Source organism: Thamnophis sirtalis, unplaced genomic scaffold (assembly GCF_051295495.1).
Source record: "Thamnophis sirtalis isolate CommonGarterSnake01/CBP01778 unplaced genomic scaffold, rThaSir2_p1.2 scaffold_4, whole genome shotgun sequence".
Classification (NCBI taxonomy): Eukaryota; Metazoa; Chordata; class Lepidosauria; order Squamata; family Natricidae; genus Thamnophis; species Thamnophis sirtalis.
In genome coordinates this window covers 24478617-24506309 of record NW_028261384.1, presented here as the reverse complement: position 1 = coordinate 24506309, position 27693 = coordinate 24478617, and the positions used below count along the sequence as shown (strand labels likewise).

General features: G+C 36.4%; 1 protein-coding gene across 1 annotated transcript; it reads left to right on the top strand.

Annotated features, from left to right (window-relative positions):
* The first annotated feature begins 1474 nt into the window (after nucleotides 1–1474).
* Nucleotides 1475–26144, top strand: PTTG1IP2 (PTTG1IP family member 2). Its single transcript, XM_014051548.2, has 7 exons — nucleotides 1475–1688; nucleotides 4821–4873; nucleotides 8924–9032; nucleotides 12946–13057; nucleotides 15972–16043; nucleotides 20282–20328; nucleotides 25091–26144. Exons 1-7 carry the CDS (start codon nucleotides 1511–1513, stop codon nucleotides 25138–25140), a joined length of 621 nt encoding a protein of 206 aa, XP_013907023.1. The 5' UTR covers nucleotides 1475–1510; the 3' UTR covers nucleotides 25141–26144.
* Nucleotides 26145–27693: the final 1549 nt, after the last annotated feature.

Here is a 27693-nt window from a genome sequence, read left to right as displayed (position 1 = left end):
GAGGTGGGAGGGAGTCAAAAGGTAGCAGTTAAAGATTTGTAGTTGTTTAGCAACTACAATTGGGACAGGCAATATAGTCATTAAGTAAAAACGGTCACTTAATGAAATGACAACCCAGCTTAGGATCTTAAATCAGATGTCCATTGCTTTACAGGCCTGTGAATGTCCTAAGTGCCAGGGTCGATTGCAAAGTTACTCACCACAGTTCTAATTGAACAATTGCTAAAGATTTGTAGATTTATGACCACAGTTAGGCAGAATCACAGTCATTTGTATGAAACGGTTGTTAAGCAAGGCACATCATAGAGTCAGTCAATTACCACAATCCCAAAGTGCCAAAGAATTGAGGCCTTTGAACTATGGTGCTGGAGAAGACTCCTGCGAGTCCCTTGGACTGCAAGGTGATTAAACCGGTCAGTCCTAGAGATAACTCTGACTGCTCTTTAGAAGGCCAGATCCTGAAGATGAAACTCAAATACTTTAGCCACTTAAGAGAAGGAAGGACTCACTGGAGAAAAGCCTAATTCTGGGAAAGACTGAGGGCAAAAGAAGGGGATGACAGAGAATAAGGTGGCTAGATGGAGTCACCAAAGCAGTAGGCATGAGATTAAATGGACTCCAGAGAAAGGTAGAGGACAGGAAGGCCTGGAGGAATGTTGTCCATGAGTCAGACTTCGTAACTAACAACAAAAGAGTTTGCACTAATTGACAATGGAAGCCCTTGTTCATATTTCCTTCAAACTAACTCCTATGATTGGGGGTGGGGTGGGGAGATCATAGCCATATAGGTTCAGAATCAGAGTTGAAGCTCTTTATAAGGCAGTAGCAAAGAGTTTGAAAAGAATGAGAAAACTTAAGAATTCTTTTAAGGTTTTTTGTCAGGCAAACTACTAAATGAGAGCTTGCGTGAGGTTTGCAATTCACATCAGTATCAGAGATCAAGTGCTGAAAGCACTGCGTTAGGTAATCCTGATTTCCACCAACGAAAATTATGCTCCAACCTGTCTCCGTAAAATACGTGATCTAGGTGCGCTTCTCAACGCCAGCAACTTTAAAATACGTGGACCTCAACTCCCAGAGTTCCCCAGTCAACAAGCAGAGTTTCTCAAACACCGCTAGGACTTTAAGAGGAACGCAATTCAATTCCCGAACCTACCATACTGGCTGAGGAATTCTGGGGGTTGAAGTCCATCCCTCTTAAAAGTTACTGAAAATGAGAAGCGCTGCCCAATAGAAATAGTTCATGCAACCCGCCACCCACCTTATTTACAGCACAGCCAAAGATTTCCCCGCCCGCTCCCCCCCCCCCCCCCCACGCTCATCCTCCATTTCTAGAAACGGCGCGACGAACCGAACGCGCGCGAGAGAGGAAAGGAACCCTGCCCCCCCCACAACGCATCAAGATCACGTGGGCGGTGACGAGCGTTCTTATTCGCCCAGAGATCTGGGCGTTTCCCACATTGTTAAAGTACGCTTGCGCGAATCAGGGAATAAGTTATCCTTGAATTCTATGAGAGCAGGTGCCCGGAGGAGTTCGTGGCTTGTCGGCTTTGCGTTGGGTGAATCGATGTCGGTGACCATGGCCTGCGGGAAGCGTCTCTGGACTCTGGCCGTTCTATGCGCCTTGCTATGCCTCTGCCCGACGATGGAACTGCACACGACGTCCCCTTCGTCGACTCCTGCTCCGTGTAAGCGAGGAGCGGTCCCGCCTCCCTGTTCGGGCGCGGGGTGTGGGGGTGCATTGCGGGACAGGGAGTATGGGCCGCCGCTCAGGCTCGGCTTCCTTTCCCGCCTCATGTGCAGTTCTTCGGCGTTTGGGAGGGACTCCTTTTCCCATCCCGCTTCTCTCGGCGTCCATATTTCCTGAGTACCGGAAATTTCAGGATACCGGCGCTTTTACCCCCGTTTTCCTCTGGCGGAGGGGCGTCTTGCAGATGTGGGGAGAAAGTCGAGCCCCGTTCTTACTGGCTGGGTATTTTGGGAGTCTCAAAGCTGATGGCTCTGGAAGTGAGGAGGGTCAAAAACTTTGTGTAAAGTTTTTTCCTACATTAGCAGACTCGCCCCGCCCCAGCTGTTTAAAAAATAATCTGCTATAATCGTATTAAATCCCTTCTGTTTTTTACAGATGAACATCTTTTCCAGTAACCTGGTTTTATCATTTACTTTGACCTAAACATATCCTTGGATGCAGTTCCTGCTCTTGTATTGTTTTCCCCACAGATTTCTGTGGCCGCCTCTGTTAACTCCAACCTCCAGAACCTGCAGTGCTCTCTAGCTCAATTAATCTTAATTTCAGTGCTCATCAGCTGGTTACAATTAACACTCAGAATAACCTGGGCCTTCAGGGTTATGGAAATGGCATTCCTCTTATAAGAGGATGATTTAACTGAAACTCCTGCAGGAGCTTCTGATTTTATTGCAAGTGGCATTTCCTATATTTTCCACAAAATGGTTACAACTGAACTAGACACGGTATTATGGATTTGAAGCTGACTTTGTTGTAGGTATTTTAAAATGTAAAATCAGGCATATGTGACACTTTAGGACTGGTTGAGGGAGGGATTTTATTTACCACTCTAACATTTCTGAATTAAAATATCTGAAGGTGCTGTTAGTCGTAGCATGAGAGAGTTAAGCATTTTAAGTTCTAATTTATTAAAGATATGATTTTTATTTTGTAGTAACTTGTAGCTTATTCAACCCTAATAGATTTCTTTTAAAAATATGAATATTGAACATTTTCTTTTTTGAGTTGATGGATTAGGGCAAAGAACTATTAATTGTCATGATCATGTGATTCATCTGCCTTAAGGTCTACAACAAGCCTTTTCATACATTGGTACAAAAGTCTCCAAGGTCTATGAATAGTTTCACAGTATGTCATTGAACTAAATGTATTAAACACTTTATTGAAGGACACTCTTTGCTGTTTCACTTTGGCTGCTTATCTTGCAGGATTTTATATTAATCAGAACATCAATATTGAGTTTGGTTGCTATTGAACAACAAAATATTAAGAGTTAATAGAGAATAAAAGTGAAAAACTAAGCTAAAAGTGCAACAGGAAAAATAAAAAATATATATACAGAATGACTTCTTATATTCTTCACAACAATTATAAGAAAAACATTTTAACATGTCTTTTAAGTTATTATTTTCTTTCTATAATTATCAATAAATAAAAATGTTATTAGCAATTTTCTTTAAGGAAAAATTATGTCTTCCATTAGCTATGTCTCTTCCTTTCATAACTGTTTCCTGAAAAATTGGTTCAGATTAGTTTTAATGGAAAGCAGACTAAATTTGACAAGAATATACAACTATAGGACTGACACAGGCAGAAGGTGGCCTGCTTGGGGCAGAAAGAGGACCACATTTGGGATGTGCAGAATTGAATGGGGGATGTTGATGCAAAAAGGAGTAAGAGTATTACCTCAGGAACCCCCATCTGGGCATAGCTCTTGGGGTGATGGATAAAAAATGCCTCTGCAGAAAGATCTGTGAAGATTCTCAATCATCAAGGTCATGGTTGTCCTAAAGATGCGTTTTTCAAAAGGCAGCTTGACTTGTGGGTTTTTTTCTTTTGAAAATATTTTGTTTCTCATCCAAGAAACCTCTTTAGTTCTGGAAACTTCTTGGATTGTAAATGAAATGTTTTCAAAAGAAAAAAAAAGGCAGCTGCTTTTTGGAAAAAGCATCTTGGGATTCTGAAGAGACAGCTCGAAGGAGAACGAAGCAGCAGGATTCAAGAGGGAAAGTGGAGCTGCCAGGGTCTGCATACAGATTGCAACTATCTTTTATTGCTTGGGCAAGATGGTATTCTACTCTCCCTTGCATGGAGAAACATGTTCCACTTTGCCAGAGTTTCCTGGTAGATAACCACAAAAAATTCTTTTCAGCTTGTGCTCTCTTTTCCCAAAACAGTCTTGGTTTAGTACTCCAACTAGTGACTCTAGAAAACAAGGGCTTTGTCTCTGCCTCATCCTGCCCTTTCCCTCCCAATGTGGCAGCAGTGGAAGGATGCTCTTGGAAGGTGGCAAGGAGATTGAAATCTCTACTTCTCCCTATCACATTGGCTGTACATCAGTCCTTATTTCAGTTAATGTGGGTGTCAGTGAAACATGATCTAGAGGCCATTTAAAGTGGCTTGAGTTTTTTATAGTTAAAAGTGTTGGGCAGGAAAGGGAGGAATTTCAGAACGAAAAAGGCATGTTAATCTGCCTATGACATGGCAGATGCAGTCTACTTTTATGTTCCTCTGTAGTTCTTGGATCACTGCGTTTCTGCAGAAGTTTCCATTTAAAATATATATCAACTATTTAAAATACCCAAGCAAAATGTTGTAAAATTGTAAGTATAAGTTAGTCTTTAATGACTTTACACGGAAATTTTTCTGAAATGGTTGCAGTTCTTAAGACTTCTGTGGCTAAAAAAATCACTAGAAAATGCTGCTTGCAATGTTTGTAAATATTTTCATTTTTTTCTAGTTATTATTTTTGTATAACACTGCAGATATACATTGAATATGCTTCACAACTTAACTTTGAGCATATTATGTTACAGTTTTGAAATTTACTATAAAATCTACTTTGCTACTCAATAACAGTGCTTTATTTAGATGTACTTGAAATTTATGTAACAAAAGTCTTCCTAAAGCCTAGAATCCTAAAAAGCATTCGCTTTTGAAGTATTTATATATATTTGAAATTTTGACTGTCTAGAACCTAAAAGCCTTTGTTTCTGTATCTGTAAATTTTTGTCAGAAAATCTACAACTTTCAGATTTAAACTTTCTTTTCCATTTTTTAATTCTTTTTTCAGCATGTTCTGAATTTACTGGAATGAAATGTGAAGCGTGTATAAAAAATACTGCAGTAAGTATTTTCATTTTTATTTAACCAAGGGAAAAATTTAAATATTTTTACTGTATTTTATGGGCAAGGACTTTTTTTAAAAAATGCAAACATTTTTTTGTTTGATATCAGTAAACAATAGGTCACTGGCAACTATAAGACAACAACATTTAGAACTCAGTGACTTAAACATTTTCAGCCTACAGTGGTGGGCTTATATGAACAAAAGACTGCAGATAATATAAAGATTGCTATATTTGGACACTGAGGGATAGATAAGAAATGCAAATTTTCAAAGAGGGTACAGATGCAAGGAGAGCACAAAAGGTTTGAGATCTGGCTGGTTATAAATTATGAATTTGTATTTCTACCTCATTCAGCAGTTGTCAGTTCTCTGTTATGGTTACCATTCCTTAGAATACAATAAAAATGCAGTTTTGAGTTACGTTTCTTTTTATCTTTGTGGTAGCTGACAGCTTCCTGCTGAGTTTTCAAATGTAAAGAAGGTGTCATAAATATTTTGGGGGAAAAAGCTATTTCATTGCTAGGAGTAAGCCATTGGCAATTAGTGATTGAAACTTCAAATTTATTCTTCCTGTGTGGGCTCCTAATCCTTCTGTTGAAATTGTGTTAAATCACAATTTCAGTTTTACCCAGTTGGTTGTACAAGCTGTGATTTGTTACCAAATCTTAATATATTTAATTATACATGAAGGCAAACTGTAAAAAGTCTGAAAGGAGGAGGGGGTGGGAATCAAGGATTGAGATAAAAATGAATTTGTAAATGATTTACTAAACATGGCTTGTCATAACATGAAAGAAAAGTTGTCTCTCTGAATTCTGTAAACGAATGTGTTGAATATGTTTTAAAACTGGAGTAAATGTGACTACAGGTAATCCATAACTTACAACTGGTTACTTATGACCTGATTTTGAAACTACAATAGATGCAAACCCATCGAGATTACTGTAACTCTTGTATTTCTGCCGCAACCTTCGTAAATACATACTAGTTGCAAAATGACAATTTTCACTGGAGATGCTGCAATAATTCAAAGTTACTTTTTTAAGGTGGCACGCCGAGCCCTTTCTAGGCATGCACGCCGTTGCCAGCTGCTCTTCTGGTTTCCGGCGTGCACGTGCTGGTCTTTGCACCTGCTGGAGTACCGGAAATCCAAAGACCAGCTGACGGGGTGCATGCACACGCCGGCCACCTGATCTTCATGCTCGCCAAAGTACTGGCCACTAGTCTTTGGGTTTCCGGCACTTGCAAAGATGCACACACCAGCCAGTTGGTCTTCAGGTTTCCAGCACTCCGACAGGCGCAAAGACCAGCTAGTTGTTCACTAGGACTCCAAGATGTGTCTCACAGTTACTACTATTCAGCAAGGTACCACATATACTCTACCTGTGCATTTTGTTTTTCTTGCCTAAATGTTGAACTTTACTTTTTTCACCATTGAATTTCATTTTGTTAGCTAGCGCCCAATTTACCATTTCGTTAAATGGTGCCCAACCTTAACAATTATCTCACAATGTTTGCTTAACAACTGCAATAAAAGTTGTAAAATTGGATCCAGCCATGTGATATCCGGGTTGACAATTGTAATGACCTATGACTGAATTTGTGAACAATTACAGTCATAACTTGAGGACTACCAATATTGTGTATTTTTTAATTAAAAATAAATCTCTTGGCATGAATTCATTTAATGGTTATTTCATGTCTAGGTGAATTCTGATAATGGCTTAAAATCAATATTGATTTTTATTTCACTTTCCTGAAGTTGGATTGTGAACTGTTCATTTATAAACACTTGTTTAGTTGAGATCATATTTAGTTTTTAAAAAATGATTTCAGAGAAATAATAAATCTTTACATAGAATGGCTTAATTTATAACAGTGACCTTATTATTTGACTGCAGCATTTATCCCGAATATATTAGAAGAGAAACACAGTGATAAAATAGGCGAGAACATCATTGATAAAAGAGGGTGGAAAGGTCCTAACACAGAATATAGCCAGCAAGCAAGAATCACATCATGTTTCATTAATCTGGTTATGTGTCAAGGAATAAGAAATTAGGATATGAAATTGTAGAAACTTGAATAATGCCGAATTCTCCTCATTCATGAGTGGATTAATTAAGGCAGGGTCCTTGAGTTGTTTGACCCCATTTTTTCAGCAAGCAGAACAGCTAATCTTTTCCAGAAAAGCCTGTCATTGCAACAGCCAAGTAAACAACCATTACTTTGTTAGTAATGTTTTAAAATTCTCCCTTTTCTTGCTCAGCCCAAGTTATTTATTTTACAGATATAAATCTATAAAAGAGTGTAGAAAAAGGAAAGAAGACTGATAAAATTTTCTGAGAAAAATGGTATCTATGCAGCCTGAATTTTTTCAGAACACATACCTTCTAAGTCACATTGAAATTGTTAAAGCAACATAAATGTTTTAGAATCATTTAAGTTCTGAATTCCGGGGATGATGATAATTGTGTTGATAATTGAATGATAAATGCAGCAGGGAAACTACTGCAGCCTTGCCAGCATTGTTCTTAGAAAAGATATATCTGGATTTCATCATAGCAATGTTCATAAATAAAATTGTTCAATGGAAAAATTTTATAAACAAAGCCACTATAATCTGAATTCATGAGAAATACATTTTATTTCTTGCTCAGATTAGTATAAAATGCATTTTTAGCTACCAAGATAAAGAATGGGAAGTTCTCAACTTACAATTGATTATGAGCATAAGTCATGATGGTTGTAAAGTGATAATTGTTTAGTTAATCAGATTTTACAACCATTTAAAAAGAAATTATTAAATGCATTACCTTGAACATTAAGCAAACGCCACAGTTATTCAGTGAATGACACAATTGTTAAGTAAACCCATTATTCTCTGTGGGGTGATTTTTGGCAAAAGTGTAAATTACAGACACTGCAAATGGTAGTAAGGAGCCAGTTGATGAAATCCCAAATGCAGTCATGTGATTATGGGGAAGGGGGCCTGGCTGTCTGAACTTTGCAACTTGTAATTTTTAGGAGTCCATTGTAACTTTGAACATTTGGTAGTCATAAGCTAAGGACTACTTGCATTTTAAATTTTTTCTGGTTAATTTAAGGAAGTTGGCCTGAAACAAATCAATTACTAGTAGTCCTTGACTTAGACTATTTGTTTTAAGAACAATTTTAAGTTGAGACTGGAAAAAAAGTGACTTGTGGCCAGTTTTCACTCTTACTTATGCTGCTGTGTTGTCCTCCCCAGTCACATGATCAAAATTTGGGTGCTTGGCAACTAGCATGTATTTACAATAATTGCCAAGGTATGAGATCATGTGATCACTTTCCTAGGGGGTTTCCAATAAGCAAAATTGGTGGGGAAAACTGAATTCATTTAATGACCAGAGAGATTTGCTTAATAATTATGGTGATTCACTTAATGGCTCGAGCAAACAAGATTATAAAATTGTGTGCAATTTAATGACTGTTTTGCTTAGGAAGTTCTCATCTCACCTATGATGAGTCAAGGACTACCTGTAAGATAAATATGCTAGCTGTTATAGCTTGCTAGCCTTTAAAAATGGTATCTTGGTAAATCAAGATGAAATATGGCATAATTTCATTCAATCTGTTTAAAGTGTTTATGGGACAAAACATTTCTGATACTTTGTTATAGTTTTAAGATCCTGATTTCATATTAAAAAATTCCAAATTTTACTCCTCTTTTAGGTATGGACACTGGTTGGGTGTTTGAGCCAGACAATCTAAGCCTAATCTGTGTCAGGGATGTGGGGAAAAAAGGAGGCAAGAGTATTATATAAACTATCTGGAATAGTGCAGTAAAGATGGAACATAAATATTAATATGTAATGAAAAAAACAAAGCTTTAAGGATTTATATAGATCAAATTGCCAGTATTTTGGCTTTTGCTGGTACTGATAATTTTGTAAAAGCTTTGGTAAATGCTTTGGTTTATCTTGATAAAACTGCTGATATAATAATAAGCTTGGTTCAGACTTCCTGATAAATTTGTTTTTATTTTTCATTCTTTTTCCTCACAGTGCCTTTGGTGCAGTGACAATTCTACTTGTATGGATTATCCTGTAAACAAAATAATGCCACCATCATCGTTGTGTTCACTTACAAAGTCTTACTGGGGAATATGTTGGGGTATGTAATTTTGTATATATGTTGATTAACATAGGCCAGAACATAATTACAATGTCTTTATGGAAGAACATTCAGTTCACTGTCTCCTATGAGATGGGATCACTGTTTATTTATTTCGAAAAATATTATGGGTATCAGTATTGTGTAAAACACCATAGGGCTTAACAAACACACAGTTAAAAAAACAAAATATTAAAACTCTTTTAACACAACCTCCATGCCATATCAGTAGCATCTTAAAAAACACTACAGAAGTCTTCTATCTGCATCTGATGGAATAGCCAGATCTTAATGGCCTTTCAGAAAGCAAGAAGGGTAAAGGTATTCCATATTTCAGGGGAGAGACTGTTCCATAGGGTAGATGCAGCTACAGAAAAAAATTGCTTTCTATGTCCTGCCAGGTGACAATATTTAATAGTGGGGACTTGGAGCAAATTCGCCCTAACCAATCTAATGGAATGAATAGCTGTCCTGATGAAAGGACTGTCACTCACATAATCTGGTCCCATGCCATATGGGACTTTACAAGTAATAACACCACTTTGAATTTTGCTGAGAGCCATAGCAACTCATGAAACAGAGATATAATGTGGACAAATTATAGGTGTCTCAAATTGCATGCATTGTTGCATTCGAACAAGCAAAATTCCATGTAGTCTTCAAGGCCAGCCCTATGTAGAGCTCATTACAGTAATCCAGACAAAAATTAGTGACCATGAAATAGAGTCTCATGATCCACAAATAGGCCCAACTGGCATACAAGATGAATTTGTGCAAAGGTCTCTTAGTTACAGCTGCCACTGTTCCTCAAGCAGGAGCTACAACGCCAGGAGGATACCCATATTGTATACTACCTCTGACTGAGTAACTGGTACCCTATGAGGAGTGAAAGATAATTCTCCAGAAAGATGCTTATCATTCTCTCAACAACTTTTCTAAAAAGGAAAGATTGGTAGTAGGTGATTGTTGCCCAACGAAGTAGGGTCCAAAGAAGGCCTCTTGAAAAGGAGTGAACTACTATCTCCTTTCCTATAGACATGCATTATCCTCTTTGACCTTATCATGTAGGCACAGGGGAGGCATGGGTTCCCAGGAAGGCATGGGTTCAGAACAAAGATGGCAGATCTCACAGCTGCAGGGAGTCTGTCCACTTCTTCAGGATCAGTTAGCTAAAAATCCACACGTATAGATTACAGATTAATGGAGTTGGTAGGGACCTTGTAGGTTGTCTAGTCCACCCCCACCCACTCAGGAAACCCTACATCATTTCTAACAAATGACAGTCCAATCTCGTCTTGAAAGTCTCAAGTGATGAAGTTCCACAATGTCCGAAGACAAGCTGTTCCATTGGTTGATTGTTCTCACTCTCAGAAAATTTATCCTTCTATCCAGGTTGAATCTCTCCTTATTCAGTTTTTCATCCATTATTCCTTGTCTGGCCTTTAGCTGCTTTGGAAAATAGTTTGACCCCTTCCTCTCCTTGGCAGCCCCTCAAATATTGGAACACTGCTATCATGTCTCCCTTGGTCATTGTCTTTACTAGAGTAGCCATGCCTAGTTCTTGTAACCGTTCTTCATATGTTTTATTTTCCAATCCTCTAATCATCCTGGTTGCTCATCTCTGCACTTTTTCTAGAGTCGCAACATCTTTTTTGATGTGGTGACCAAAACTGCATCCAGTGACCAAAACTGGATGCAGTACTCTAGGTGTGGTCTTACTAAGGCTTTATAGAGTGGTATTAGTACCTCACTTGATCTTGATTGTATCCCTCTGTTAATGCAGTTTAGGAGTGCATTGGCTTTTTTAGCTGCCGCTGTACACTGCTGGCTCATATTTAGCTGATTGTCCACTAAGACTCCAAGATCACTCTCACAGTCACTGCTATCAAGCCTGGTTTCACCCAGTTGATATGTATACTTTTGGTTTTTCTTGCCTAAGTGTAGGACTTGACTTTTTTCTACATTGAATTTCATTTTGTTAGATAGGTCCCAGTGTTCAGGTCTGTCAAGATCCATCTGGATCTTGATCCTATCTTCAAGGGTGTTAGCAAATCCTGCCAATTTAGTATCATCTGCAAATTTGGTGTCCACCCTGGTACGTAGCAAAACTATTTTCCCAGTCACTTCATAGGACCTGCAAAACTGGAGTTCAACCCAGAGCAAATCCAAGAGACTTTACCCAATAGATGCCTAAAAGAATCCTCACAGGAGCCCTACAAAAGTTCCCCCAAACGTTCCTTGTCAAGGAAATATCTGTCATCCGAAATAGCTGTTCGCTGGCTATCTGTGGATGCAGCAGAAGTGGAGAAGTACACTCTCTTCACTGTTCTAATCACAACAAGAAAAACTCTGATAAAGATTTTCACCTGCATTTAGCTATTTTTCTTCATGGGTGCTCAAGAGATGTCTGTATAATTTCATAGCTCATAGTATCTCTGTATGTCAGACATACTCTTTATGTCATATGTGTTTCAACTCTGCTCATGGATTATCTGTGTGTGTGTGTGTGTGTGTGTGTGTGTGTGTGTATGTATGTATGTATGTATGTATGTGAACTTGAAGTACAGAGTGAGTTGTGTACTATATGCTCTGCAATGGACCATGTGGCCAGGAATGTGACAAGCTTAAAATGGAACAATCATCATTTGGGTGCACTGAGGTTTATTTATCTCTTCAACCTTTGGCCTGATCCAGCTTATTTCCAAACTCAATCTTTCTTTTGCCAACTCTTTTGCCAACTTTTGCCAACTTCTTCCCATACCAGACCTGATCTCTTCTGTTCTGTTTTCCAGTTACCCTGCTGATGGACAGACAGAATCCCAACCCCACTTAAATAATTTCCTTCCAACTTTCCATTAATTTAGAAAGGATGTACAGAGGTGAAAAGAATGCTCGTGCAGCCTGGGTTATTATGATATCAAAACACAGCCAATAAGGGTTTTTTGGCATATATGTGAAACATCAAGTGCAGTAAAATAGTTTTGTAATGACTAAATGTGGGAATCGTGTCTTATATTTGATGCAATTCTTAGGATTAGCAGAAAGGGACTTTTTAAAGATGCTCTTGTAGTCTGCCTCTCCCCGCCTTTTTTTTCTTTTTCTTTTTAGCACAGAGGAAAGAACCTTGTTATCTATTCATTCCAGCTCTGAGCATGCCCTCTAATGTTTTTGACTCCACTCTAAATTTTTAGAAAATTTGTAAGGATGCATTGCTTTTATTTGGCTTTCAAATGTTAATATGATTTTAGTATTTGTTAACGATTGTAAATTATATTTTTACAGTTTTATATTCAGTATGTGTTTATAGATTTGTTAACCACCCTCTCCACAACAGAAATATTGGTTGTAAATTGGATTTTATGAAAGACAAATATTGTTAATCTAGAAATGACTGTTTTATAATGCATTTTGGAACTACATGATATTTGTCTTGTTCATGCACTATGTTTCCCCATAGGGTGATTTGTTTTCAGCCTGGTGTGATCTGGAGATTGTTCCACTGGTTTTTATAAACTTCATATTTTTGGTGGGGGATGTTCTGTGATAAGCTAAAGACAAACAAATCGTATTATGGCATAGCATTAAGTATTAACTACAGTTCCATTGATTTCATAGTCTTTCATTTTTGCATCTTGTGACATCTTCCTATTAATGTGAAGTAGGTGATAAATGAACACACACTGTACTGATATATGGATTATTAAAAGTGGGCAACTGCACAGTCATAACAAATTGAATTTAGCAAATAGATATTGTAGTGACAGATCTGCCCTTTCACCAGACAGGTACATAACAGTGCTTAATAAGAGTATGTCTGTAAGCATAATGAACATAAATCACTTTTTTCCAGGACAAACTCTTCTAATGGCTACATTAGAACATTTTCTAACATTTTTTTACTTCTGATTTTCAGCAAGTTTGGAAGCAATCATTATCACTATAGCTGTTGTAGTTGGCATTATTCTGGTGTTCATAATTTGTTGCTGCTGTTATTGCTACCGCAGATGTCGCCAGCGTTCCGAAAGGTACCCACATTTTCTAAATAGATTTTCTTGATTCCAACAAGCAAATTCAATTGGGGAAGCCAGATTTGCTTAATAACTTAACTTAATTTACTTAACACCTGTGGCAAAAGAGATCAGAAAATTGGGGCCAAACTCACTTAACAACTGGCTTAGCAACACAAATGTTGGCTTAGCAACAGAAATGTTGGCTTCAATTGTGGTTATAAATCGAGGACTACCAATAAGGACCCTATTTACATGCTAGAAAGAAAAAATTTAAATGAAAGAAAAAGAAAAAAATTAAATGAAAAAAATAAAAAACATAATTAGGGAAAATAATGAATAAGGGAATATCATCTTGAATAATTATCATCTTGAATTGCCAGAAAAAATGCAACAGATATAATGAAATAATATTAGACCTGAGCTCTAAGCATGATTGATTATATTACACACATAGAGATCTCTCTTGGCATCTGCCAGGCTTTTCCTACCTGAATAATTTTAGAGAGTCTTTACATATAATGCGCAATTCACTCCCTATTAAGTGACAATTAAAAAACTTTTAGCTAACATCATTTTTATTACCAAGGATATCACTGGAGCCTTTCTGGACCCCACAGGAATTTTAGAAAATAAAATAATGTGCGGTGATATCTGTCCAACAACAAAAAAAATATCTTTAAAATGTAAAAATGGGACTTACCACATTTGATTTGTCTATGATATATTTTAAAGCTGTGACTAATTTCATATTTGGCAGAGGCTGTATATTAGATGTTGTTTGAAGCATTTTTTCTTAGTTCCAAATGTGTGCAAAATGAAGCATATTTATAAAGTAAATATGTTATTACCTGATACTGGGTGGTTTACAGCAAGATTTTAAAAATCACTACAATAACACTGCCAGAATATTAAAACTGATCATAGCATGAGAAATTAAACCTCAGTAGAATATTGATGGCCATAATTTATCCTAGAGAAGACAAATGTAGAATTGGAGGTAGAATGCATATACAACATTGTGTTATCCCCTCTTCTTATCAGTTAAACTGTGAAAACATTAATCAGCTTTTTAAAAGCCGCCTGAATGGATCTCTCAAGATGGTCTCTATGGTAAGACCTGGATTACAGGTAGTCCTCGACTTACAATAGTTCATTTAGTGACTTTTGGAAATTACAATGGCACTGAAAAAGGTGTCATGACCGTTTCAGCATCCTGATAATCATGTGATCAAAATTCACATGGTTGGCAACTGACTCATATTTATAACTGTTGCACTACTCTGGGATGATGTGATCATCTTTTGCCACCTCTGACAAGCAAACTCAATGGGAAAGTCAGATTCACTTAATAACCATATGACTAACTTAACAACTGCAATGATTCACAATAACTGTGGCAAGAAAGGTAGTAAAATGGGGTAAAACTCATTTAACAAATGTCTCACTTAACAGAAATTTTGGACTCAATTGGGGTTATAAGTCGAGGACTTCCTGTACTCATTCAATTGCCCTTATATATGCAGGTTAGCCTGAAAGAAAAAAAAACCCACATAATATAAAGGTAGTTATTGGTTGACAACTACTTGTTCAGCAACTGTTTGGTGCTTCACAAACAGTGTTTATGATGGGGTCTCAACCCAGCATCCCAGTGTGATCACAATCTGGGCAATTGGCAACTGGTTCACACTTAAAATAGTTGCTGCATCCTTTAGCCATATGATTGCCATTTGCGATCTCCTCTTCTGGATCCCCACAGTCAAAATCAATGGGGCAGCCAGTTGGGAAGAGGCCATAAAGGAATGTCGCAGCACTCTCTTTCTAGCATGCACTTATGCAACACAGCAGCTCCCCCTCCATATCCCACATACACTCACCACAAACCTTCCACTTTGCTTAACTCTATAGGACTCATTTGCCTGCCTGTTTCTAAACCATCAAAACCTTGTGATTTCCTGCTGGCTTCTCCATTCACTTTCTGGGAAGCTAGCAGGAAGTTGCAACTCATGTCATATGAATTCTAGCTTAATTATCCACGATCCTTGATTAACAACAACAAGAGGAAGGCAGTGATTAATGTCACTGTGATGCAGTAACATGCCATGGCACTGTATGACTGTACTGCTTAATGATGGAAATCTCAGTCCCTATTGATATTGTAAACTTTACATACAGTGTTATATATAAACCTGTTGAGAAAACTAATCTTTAAACTACACTTGCATACCAATAAACCAAGTCAAATGTCCCCTAGATCATTTTTATTAGATATATACATTCATGGTATTTTTTGAATAATTCTGTAATCTCTTACATAACATGTCCACTGGATGTCAGTGTTCTTTCTTGAAATGGTCAAAGTACAGTAGTAGTAAATGAAATTTCCTATTTTGTCTTAACAAATCAAAAGGTAATAGCTAAGAAATATTTATTTTTCTATTGATCGTTTTTCACATTTGTTTTTCCATGCGGATTGAAAGTAGAGAATGGCCACTATTCTACTTAACAGAAAATAAATTCAGTAATACTAGTCTGATTCATTATTCTGTTTGTTATGCTGTCAAGTATCCTCATAAATTGTCCACTTTGAATGCATAAGAGTATATTAGATGAGGTACATTTTTATATAAAACAAATCTCTTTATCTAGAGTACATTAAATCTGAACAATAAGTTTAATTTAATTTAAGAATTGAATTAAAATTTTAGGATGAAGTGTGAATTTAGTAGCATTTGATAATCTGGGATTGAGATACATCCTGATCGTAAGTCAATACAGATATTACTTCTGATTAGTTTACAGTTTGTAAAGGGGCATGCTTTGAGGCTGTAAAATTAAAAATAGGATACTTCCCTGTTATAAATTTAATAATTTAACGCCACCTGGACATATAATTGTTCTGAAATGTTCACGAAAATTTTCTCATTTTCAGGAGAGCAGCCGCTGAAGAAGAAGAAACATTTATTGGTGATCGGGAAGAAAAACAACTGCAACATGCTCAACGGTAAGTTGGAAATTTTTAACTGTAACACCACTCTCTTAGCAAATCTTAAGTATTGGCTACTAAAACATTATTAGGTTGCAGAAACAAAAGGATTCCTGATGCCTTTCAGCCTGTCCTTAGTGAAAAGCTTTGAGCTTTAAAATAGTTTGTTGGCTTACAAGCAAGGATCCAAGTTTATTGCTGGTCAGAAGTGGAAGCGAGGCAGGAAATAAATTGGAACAATCTGGGCTATTCATTGGTTGAAATTCTGTCAATAGCTCTGCCATAGTTCTGCTTCTTTTTATTGGAAGTCCTTGAGTTACAGCCAATTATCAAGCTTTTAAAGTGACCATGAAAAAAGTGACTTTGACAGTTGTTACAGAATCCCCACGGTCATGTATCAAAATTTGGGCCCTTGGCAACCAGCATGTATTTATAATGGCTGCTGCATGTCACATGATCATTATTTTCAACCAGCAAAGTTTTTCAACCAGCAAAGTCAATAGAGAAAGCCAGATTTTGCTTAATGACTACATGATTTGCTTAACCACCATAGGATTTGCTTAATGAGTGCATTGCTTAGCAACAGAAGTTCTGGTCTCAATTGTGGTCATAAGTCAAGAACTACTAACTGTATTCTGCTGGAATTCAGTTCTGCACAGCAAAATAAGGATAAATAATACTTTTTTATGTGCATGCATTGCAGAGATCTGCATTGAGTGGGTTGTGGCATAAAGGTGTAGGTCGTCTCATAATCAGGAGGCTATGAATTCGAACGTAGATAGAAGCAGATATTTCTCTCTGGACACATTGAAAATATATGTGCTGAAAAGAAACTCCACATTGATGACAAGAAGGGCATCTGGCCAGTAAACATTCAGCCCCATTCAGTTGTCCAGTCTCCACCCAGCAAGGGCTTATGGGATCATTAAAAGAGGATGATTGCAGGGAACTGTACTGGTTGAGTAGGATTGATCAGGTGCACAACAAAAACTCTAGTTTATTTGTTTGTTTGTTTGTTTCATTTCACCTCCTTCTCAAATAGTCAGTGCCTGAATGTTTACAGGGTACCTTTTTTGTTGCAAACCTTTGCAGCCATTACTAATCTGCAAGAGGGGCCTTTTTGAAGATGCTCAATTGTTAGTCTGGAATGAAGCAGAAAACCTGTTCTATTGCTTGTGGGCTATGGAACAAACTCTCTTGGAAGTTAAATATTGCTTCCTTCTTTGTACACATAGAAAAATCATAAAGGCATAACTCTTTCATTAAGCTTTTAATTATTAATTGACTGTATTAATAATTTTAGTTTTTAACCATTAGTTAAATGGTTTTTAGTTTTTTTTTAAATTTAGTAGCCACTGAAAATAGAAATCCAATATATAAATCAAATAAATATATTCTTAAAATACATGTTTTGACCAAAGGCTCCCATAACGTATAGTTTTTAAAAAGTCATGTATGTAAGAATCACAGGCAAATATAGTGAAATACATTTCATTTTTAGACAAAGTTGCAGAAATGTTCTGTGGTTTTACAGAACAAGAGCCAGCTGGATAAGTATTTTGTCTCCTTGAAAAATATCTAAAATTATAGAGACTTTCACCTGAAGGCTAGATGGGAACTCTTACTATTATTTTTCCCAAGAGACTGTTAAAACAACAAATAAAATGCATACTTATGAAGGCATTAAAAAAGCTAACTGCACCTAATCAACCAAGGGACAAGCTTAATGTTATTCCAGATCAAGTGAAGCCCATCAGGATGTAAACGGAAAGAAGATAAAATTGAAAAGCCATGTGTTTTTGAAGCTAAAAATGAATACAATCAAAATAATGCCTTGTTTCTTACTACCACTTACTACCACTATTAATCATGTATTTGGGTATTCTGTGACATATTTTTTTTCTGAGGTGAAGCCCTAATGAATTGCTCCCTTAATTCAGCATCTTACCTTCTTTTTTTTAACTTTACTGCTGCAATAGATGGAGAAGTGTGTGTGTGTGTGTGTGTGTGTGTGTGTGTGTGTGTGTAAATTAAACATTTAGTTTCTTTATTTTGAAATTGTTTGATAACCAGTACTTTAAATTTTATCTGAATGCCCATCGGTAGCCAAACAACTGACATAGCAATATTGTCACACAAGGGTATCAAGAAATGGTTATAACCGTTTGGATTAGCTGTAAGCTTCAAAATGGGCTTCAAGACCAGACACATGTAGACTGTGTTGCAGTAATCTAGGCAAGAAGTAAATTAGATTACAGGCAGTCCTCGATTTATGACTACAATTTAGCCCAAAGTTTCTGCTTCTGAGTGAATTTTGACTCCTTCAATGACTTTTCTTGCCACAGTTGTTAAGCAAATAATTGCATTTGTTAGGTTAGTAAGATGTTAAATAAATCTGGCCTCCCTGTTGACTTTGCTTGTCACAAGGTTGCGAAAGGTGATGATCACATGACCTCAGGACACTGCAACTATCATGAATCAGTTGCCAAGTGTCTGAATTTTGATCATGTGTCCATGAGGATGTTGCAACTGCCATAAGAAACAGCCATAAGTCACTTTTTTCAGTGCTGTTGTAACTTTGGTGATCACTATAGGAACTGTTATATGTCAAGGCCTAACTGTAGCCACTCCATAGCAGTGTCACTTTCAGTCTTACTCTAAAATGCAAAAGGCAAAATAATCTCCATTAGAAGTCATAACAAGAGTGACTTGTATTTTCTTTTTGCTGCCCACTTCCATAAAGAGCAATGGCACCTTTAGATTATATACTGCTTCACAGTCCTTCATAGCCCTCTTTGAGCAATTTACAAATGTCAGCATCTTGCCCCCTGACAATCTGGGTCCTCATTTTACCCAGCTCGGAAGGATGGAAGACTGACTCAGCCTTGAAACAGTCAGGTTCGAACTCTTGGCAATGGCCAGAGTTTGCCTGCAATGCAGGTAGTCCTCTACTTATGACTACACTTGAGCCAAAAATTTGTGTTGTTAAGTGATACATTTGTTAAGTGAGTTTTGCCCCATTTTATGAACTTTCTAGCTACAATTGTTAAGTGAACCACTGCAGTTGTTAAGTTAGTAAACACGGTTGTTAAATGAATCTGGCCCCGCCATTGAATTTCTTTGTCAGCAGGTAGAAAAAGCTATTTGTCACGTGACACTGCCACAGTCCTAAATATGACCCAGTTGTCAAGCATCCAAATTTTGATTATATGACTCTAGAGATGCTGTAACGATTATGAGTCTGAAAAACGGTCATGTCACTTTTTCAGCGCTGTTGTAACTTTGAACGGTCACTGTTGTAAGTCAAGGACTACTTATATTGTATTCTAACCACTGTACCCTTATGGTCAGTAAAAGCCAATGTTAGACAAGTATTAATTCTCATGAAGTGGATCATGGGGTTGCTTTTTATAACTATCAGAACAATAGTAGAAATTGCTTATATTTTTTATCTTAAATAAAAATAAAAAAATAAAGTGAGGATTACGATCCATAGATCAGTTAGATATAACTAAATTCAAGAAAGAATTTATAATGAATCTACTTGCTAAACCCTATGGGAATTAAACAGATATCACTGCCTATTCTAAGCCAGAGGTATGGATATCTTTTGGTTCTTGTTCTCTCTAAGTCAAACAAAATTTACTGTTGGCTTTGAGCTATTGTGTACAACAGATCTGCAGTCCTTAGCTGCTGAGATTATCAGTCCCAGGGAAGTTGATTAAAAGGGGTTGATTGAAAACTAGAAAAAAACTAGTCTCTGAAATATTCTGCTGTCCAAGGTAATACGGAATTATATTTACTGACACTTTCTAAATCTTTCTATAAAGTGCCATAATCTAGAATTCAATTTGTTTTACCTTCAAAAAAACCTTTCATTTTAGAAGCTATTTTGCATGCTAAAATTTAAAAAGGTTGGTTGGTACTCATACCACATTTGTTATGTGTGCTCAGTCATTGGAAATCAATACAGATAAAATTTGGAGGAGGGAAAACAACTTTGAACTGAGGATTGATTCAGATGCTACAGAAATATTTACAGACATGAAAATCACGCTGCAATATCAGCTGTATTGTAACTTGTGTTGATATAGTTGATAATTGCATTTATGGATAGAAATGACTGTAGATGTAATCGGTTTTCCCTGTTTGTAATAGCTAAACAAATATTATTAGCACTAGTTTGTCATTTTTATTTTATAATCATCATCATCTTAAATATTTGTTGTATTCTCTAATGTTAATAACCTTTGTAGGAAACATGAAAGAAAAGTGAAATGTGATGAACTACGCAGAAAATATGGTATGTATAATATAATTTCTATCCAAAGCTTTTTGTCTCAACAGTGTTTAAAGCATGATATGTAAATTCTATTTAGCAAAGGAAAATCGCTGATTATTGGAACCTCTTATTCAATTTGTTTCTATATCATTAAGTGTTCTGCAGTGCAATTTGTGAAATTGTGAGGTTAGGCAGTTTTCCTGCATCATTAGACATTCTGCTTGTAAAGTGATGGGGGCAGGTTTAACCAATATCTCTTCATACATATTATTCAATGCCTGAATACAGTTTTCTAATCCATGTAAGTGTTGGGGTTAAATGTTTGCCTTTGGCATAGCATTAATCCAATATTGTACATTCAAAATTTTGGCCGCATTCACATATAACACATAATTAATATGATATATAATCAGAGTTAATCTGTAATTTGTTTTAGGACAATGAAAAACAATTTGGAAAAAAATAGATTCATGTATTTGTATGTTTTCACTAGTAAGCACCATACCAGGGATTAATATAAAGCCATGCTTAGCATCCAAAAATATCCAATTCTGTCTTGTTCAGTTAATTAAAAAAAACAAAAAACAAAGTGCAACTTTGTGGGAGCTTTTAATACAATCTTGGTATATTTATGGCATTTTAAACTCCAAACGGTTAGTTAGCTATTTTAAAGCTTCAGGCCTGTTGAATTTTGACTGTGTCAGTTGCTTAGGAGTAAAAAAAAGAAAATAGATATAAAGAAATAAATATTATTGAGCCATCAGTAGCATATACGACCCAGTTATAAGTGTAAGGGACAGTTTACCATAAAATTAAAATAAGCAACTTATGTTTCACCTGGATACAGAGGAATAAAATAAGCAGTAGATTAAGTTGCTTACTCTATTTTGAGAAAGGAATTCTCTCTCATATTTATGCATGAATGCATAATAGAGGGGAAATAATTTGCTAACACATTTCTAAATTAAGATGACTGCAGACTTGTTTTGTTAGAGGAAAAAAATCATCCTCCCTCCCCCCCCTTTAACTTTTCTTTCTCCATTTAAATGGTAATTATACATAAATAATGTATTCCATGTGACCCTCACTCTAGCTTTGGTCCTTTGGGGAGGAAAGAATGCAGCAGCACTTCGAAAGTGGACCGCTCCACATGAGTGGTTTCTTTGTGCAAGGATTTCTCCGTTTTTTCCCATATATTCTTCAATGAATATACGTTTCCCAAATTCTTTCATTGTTAAATGAAACTAAGAATTCATTTTTTTAGAAATATGTTTGTATTCTTGTACATTCTGGAAGAAAAATGCAATGTTTTCCATAATTGTCTTTAAACTGAAAAACTTATTACAGAATAGACTAAGCATCGATAGAAGGGAATGGGATGTTAGTGGCTCAGGGTTGATCTGTAAGGTCCCTGGTCCTCTGTGAGTCTTCTTACAGATATTTCATTACCAAACTAGGTAATATCATCAGTGCAATAACTAAGGTCAAAAAGTACCAAAGTCCCATATGTTATTGATGGACTGCTATTCAGTTTTTACTTTCAAACATTACTATTTTCTCAGTATTGTAGGAGTCAACAATCCCAAAACATTTGTGATGAGCCAGACTGGGAATAAATTCAAAGAAAATACTAGTGTAGTATGATGGCATTTGGGATTTGAATTTCCATCACCGTGTGGTCATAAAGCGCAATAATACGCAGCCACACTACTTAATGATGGCAATCCCTGCACACACTGCCATTGTTGAGGATCATGGGTCATTGGGTGAGCATTTCCTTCCTGCCAGGTTTCAACAACCAAAGGCAATGGGAAAGCCCGGAGGAAATCTCAGGTGAATTTGAAGTAGGCTGGGAGGCAGGTAAGTGGCTGCTGTTGAGGATGCACAAGTGGTGAGGGCGGCATTGCACAATCTTGGGCTTGGCAACAGTCCATAAGTGGCTGGAGAGGTTGCACAAGTAGCTACGGAAGCATGGTGTGAGGTTCAAGAGGGTGCACAAACGTGTACAGGTGGCACATGGTGTGTGGAGGGCTTTGAAGGGAGTACATGGGTGGGGGAAACTGATCCAAGTAAATTGTGTCCTTCTCTGCCAGCTTCCCTATTGACTTTACTTATGGGAAGCCAACGAGAAAAATTGCAAATCGCATCACATGACTAATGGGCTTGCATTTACTACAACCATTGTAAGTGCAAGCCTATTTCATAAATTGTGATCATTTGACTATGGGGTGCTAGGATGGCCGGAACGTCAAAGAACATCGGTAAGCACCAGTATTCCAGCATAATTATAACTCCAAGCAGTCATGAACAAAGGATTGTTAACCAAGTGCATTAGGTATTTCCCATTTCCTATTACTATCTCTCCTGAAAATAGTTTGGAAATGCACACTGTAATGACATAACACAAGTTGAAGGGGACATTATTATAACAGGCCAGACAAAAGTGACATGAGTTTGTTGTTTTTAAAAGCAACAAATATTTAGAGATTCCCCTTAATCATTAATTTTGCCTCTTCTATGGAAGTTTTCCCTTTCTAGAGTTGCTTATAGTTATATGCATTGTATCATGACTGTAATATTTACAGTAGCTTGTATTTTAATTTTTTTAATTATGCAACTTATAATGAGGCATATAAGTAGGATATCATTTGGTATTATACATGTGTATTTGCACTTGCATATGTGAATATCAGAATGAAGTTTACTGCATGGATATTCACTACAATTTATCTCTGCATCTTACTGATTAAAATCTGCCAACCCAATCACCCCATTTGGCCCCCTATATATTGTGTTCTGTAAATCTTGTTTGTCCTTGACATTAAAGATAGGACTTTCTAGTGCAACAGACGCGTTTCATAAATGCCCTTCTGCATTGTGTTATGATTGCCCTTTAAACTGTATTGATACTGCCATTGTTCCGCTTATCCTTCAATGCCATGAATTGTTATGTAAGCACCATATGCCAATCTCAATTGCTCATTTAACTGGTGAGCAATCTAGTTAGTATATACACAGAGAGACTTCTTTCTGTCTGGGGAGCACTCTGCCTTGATTAAAATTTTTGATGGATGATGAATGACTTACGCTTTGGATTAACTTGAAGGATGGTTTGAAGGCTTCTAGACTTTAATTGGCTATTAGGATTTAGCATTTTTACAGTTTAATGCACAGATGTCCATTTTTTTTATTCCAGGGATCTTGAGCTAAACTACACTTAGTAGGAACTAAAAATCTGTCTATGAAAATATCCTCTGAGGTGCTAGACATATTTCTAGTAGTCAATTTTTTCTAGTCAGATTAATTTTATGTATTATGACAAAATCTTTTAAATGAGGTAAATTTGTGCTGTAAAAATCAGTATGTCTGTTACTGGACATTAGTTTATTGTGGTAACTCATTTCTATTTCATTTGTTTTTATATTCAGTTTATAAGCCTCATAAGTAATGCAACATACAATTTCATGAAATAAAACAAAGGAATAAAGCAATTTATATTGGGATGGTAACAGCTAAGGAATAACATCCTGATTTCAGCTCAGGATCCTAAATCCCTTGTTCAAGACCCAATGGAAAGAATCTCGGTGAAGGATTTTCCTAAACAACAACATCAGATTAGGACTGTGTAGACTTCAGGAGATAGGATACTATCCAATAGGGCAAATATGATCACCGAAAAGCATATCTCCAACCCCCATGAGATTAGTGTTTAATGATGGCATGGAGCAGGCCTATATTATTAGATCTAATACGGTAGAGTGTGCAGACATAACACAAGCGAAATAGCCTCCATACATAAGCAGGCCCTAAGCTGTAAAAGGCTCCATAGGTGATCAGCACCTTGAATTTTTGCCCAGAAGCCTACTGACAATTAGTGCAGCTGAACCAAAGTGCACTCAGAACCACTTATTCTCATGCATTCTGAACCAGGCCTAGCTTATAAATGGTTTCCAAAAGCAGCCCTACACATGGTGCATTGCAAAAGTTCAACCATAAAGTGTAAGTGACCAGGAAGAGGAACTTCAAATCTGCAAAAGGTGCATATTTGATGCACAAAATGGATCTACAGAAAAATCCTTCTGACTGGAACTGCTAACTGCTCCTTGAGCAAGATCAAGTCCAGGAGAAGTGAGCAGTTCTGTCTGGAACTGCAATTCCCAAACACTTGAATAGTTTCTGGAAATGGAGGACCCTTGAATTTTCAGTCACTTAAATCTAGCTAGGGTTGAGCCCGGTCTTGTTTTTCTCCTTTCAATCATTAGCAAGAAGTCACTGAGATAAGACTTTCACAGTATCTCCTGGTTATCCTGGTTTCAAGATGATGGGATATCCTCTGTATATGGATGAAACCTGACTCAGTACTTGCAGTTGTAGAAATAATATATGAGGAGAGCATCAAGCTACAAGAAGCCGTACAAACAAGTAAAGTCTTGGGATTGATTTCTTCCTCCACCATCTGGAAATGACCTGGAGAAAGGAGGAGATCCAAAGCAAGATAGTATTGCCACAGCCAGTTACAAAGATGAGCCAGAAGAATGCCACATTACCAAAGGTCACACACATAGATCAAACAAGACTTAGAGAGTTAAAACTCCTATTATCTCAGTGCTAAGAGGGGTTGTCAACAAGCACTTTGTTTGCATTTATGACTAAAAATCCCCTTTGTTTTGTATTCATACAGAAATTGAGATGTTCCATTCTTAATAGTTATTTGCCACCGTGTTCAGTGAAGGACAATTCTGTAACCTCTATCTTAATACTTGCTTGTAATTTTATTTTTTAGGTCTGCTCCAGGATTCCGACCATCCCTATAGTAGATATGAAAACGAATGAAAAATAGTACTACTGCCTTAAAACAATATGTTGATGTTTTCATTGCACCAAATTTGTACATAAATATTCAATAGAACTTAATTTTATTTTGCTTTTTTTTTCTTCTTCTTTTTGGAAACCAACAGTATTATATTTGCCTCTAATGATTCTAGTATAAAAAGCCTCAGGGGTTTCTTTTTCCCCTATAGAAAAAAGAAAAATTAGAGTGGTGCAAGTTTGAGGTGGAGAAACAGATTTTTTTTTTCTTAAAGCCTCACAGACTTGGTGGGGGGGACCCAATACTGTCATCTTTTCCATGCTGCTAAATAAAGAGACTCTTTAAATCTGCGTCAAGTAGGTGTTGGCAAGTATTTGACACTGCAGAGGTGAGGTATCACATAATCATAGCTTACACCACCTTCATGTTAATAGAATACAAAGGGTGTAAGTGAAAGAAACTATCACTAGGCAGTGATCTTAACTGAATGAATGTGAGCTGGTGTTGCTGGCTAGCCAGTAACTTCAGCACCATCAGATTCTTGAATATGGCCTCTTAATCACTGCAGCCTGCCACAGCTCAAGTTCTTGAAATCTGCTTTTTCCAGTCTTTAAACATCCTGATTGCAATTGGTTATATCATCCCTGATCCTTTGTACTTAAGGAGAGACCACCTAAATGAACACTTGACTTTAAAAAAAAGAAAATTTAAGATGATGGTAAAAATCTGCAGTATTATATCAAAAATCTGGCTCTCCATGCATGTATTAACAGCTTTCCATTTTGATCTCTACATTCGTAGATTGTGTTGAAAAGTCTTGTTCTTGATTCATTCCTCAAGCAATTGCCTATCCGCTTTTTCTAATAATGTGCAAGAACTCTTATTTACTTTTTTCTAATGTAAAAACTTTTGGTATGTATTTCTGTCTGTATATAATCATTCCTAACATCTATCAAAGCAGATATTTCCAAGATATTGTTACTGTATAATTAAAATAAAAGCACTAAATGGTGGCTGTTCACTGCACTGGGCTTCTTCAGAGTTTTTCAGACCAACTATGTATTTTGTGTGGATCATATAGATAACCTTCACCAGGGTCAGTCTCTTTGCTTTTAGCATCAGTTAAGTTGGTATGGACATATGCATCCAGGTACACTCAAAAGTACACTTTCCTTTTTACATCCTAAGTACAGCAGAGCTGCTTTATTTACATATTCATAGTTAAAACTGTTTTTCTTCTTAAACAGGGAAGAAAGATCTAATAAAGACTGAAATTGCTTCATAGTGAACATTGCATAGCAATTTGAAAATGGTGGGAAATAGGGGGGATTCAGAAGAATACTTTCTTTTTCAGAAGAACATGCTGTTAACATTCTGGGTAACATTCCTCTTCTGTATTCGACAAACATACATGCCTTGTCATGTCATCATGCAGCTGAAGTTCCCTAAACAAAACTCTGAAAGCTAGGGCTCATTAATCTTATATTCATTATGAAGTTGTGATTTTCAGGAATAGCTCACCACAGTTTTCCCATATCAAATTTGCTTTGCAGAGTTGATGTTCTTTCAGAAATAGTGTGAAAAGGGGGATGTTGAGCCAAAGGAAGAACAGTCTTGTTAATTGAAGCTTTCACCCAATCAAATACAATGTAAAGCTATCAGTGAGACTTAACGGATCAATTGGTAGTTCCACCTGGATGCAACATCTTGAGCTAGAGCAATAGGCATTTACTACTTTATAAACTTTTTTTTTTAAAAAAAAATTCAAGTAGAGAGATATCAACCCAAATTGCTTATAAAGCCATTTGAAATAATGTGCCCGGTTTATCTTTCACCTTCTTTAAACCAGATTCGTGATTTTTGAGAACTTACAGTTTGGATACTATTTCTGTAGTGAGTTCTCACTGAAGATATCTTGTGAAGGTGGAAGCTGCATGTGATGTTTATATATATATATATATATATATATATATATATATATATATATATATATATATATATATATATATATATATATATATATATATATATATATATATATATATATATATATATATATATATATATATATATAATCTGTTAATTGGACTGCTAGCAACTTCTCTTAGGTATCTGATGGGTAAACATTTATTTGAGCCTGTTTTGTGAATGATTAATGTGAAAATGTAATTGCACCTTCTGCTTTTGATTGTCATATTAGCCTTGCTGTTTAGTATTTCCCTTTTCTCTGGACAACCATCTATATAGAGTATCTCAGGATAATAATTTGTGAATCCACCAAGGATGACAGATCATGGAAATTTTGCCTCAATAACTTTAGAAGGCTTCAAGATGTGTAAAGTTTAGGCTTTTGTACCTAGATATGATATGTGTAAAACTGGAGGATATGTTTTTGGGTTTTCTGACAATTGTATTAATTTAAAAAATCTTAGTACATTGTACTTTATTTATTTGTTTTCATGTTTTACTTTGTTTAATTTTGTATTTTGTTACGTTTGCAAATGTGGAGTATCACTATAATAAACAAATTAAGGCTATGTTTCTGCCTGTTTATGTGAAATCAATTGATTGAATCT

What these genes read in the sequence shown, in the direction of transcription:
- PTTG1IP2 (XM_014051548.2), top strand. Translation starts at nt 1,511, where the DNA reads ATGAGAGCAGGTGCCCGGAGGAGTTCGTGGCTTGTCGGCTTTGCGTTG. An exon ending in TGTCGCCAGCGTTCCGAAAG is followed by an intron (nt 13,058 to 15,971) that starts GTACCCACATTT and finishes TCTCATTTTCAG; the next exon opens with GAGAGCAGCCGCTGAAGAAG. An exon ending in CAACTGCAACATGCTCAACG is followed by an intron (nt 16,044 to 20,281) that starts GTAAGTTGGAAA and finishes TAACCTTTGTAG; the next exon opens with GAAACATGAAAGAAAAGTGA.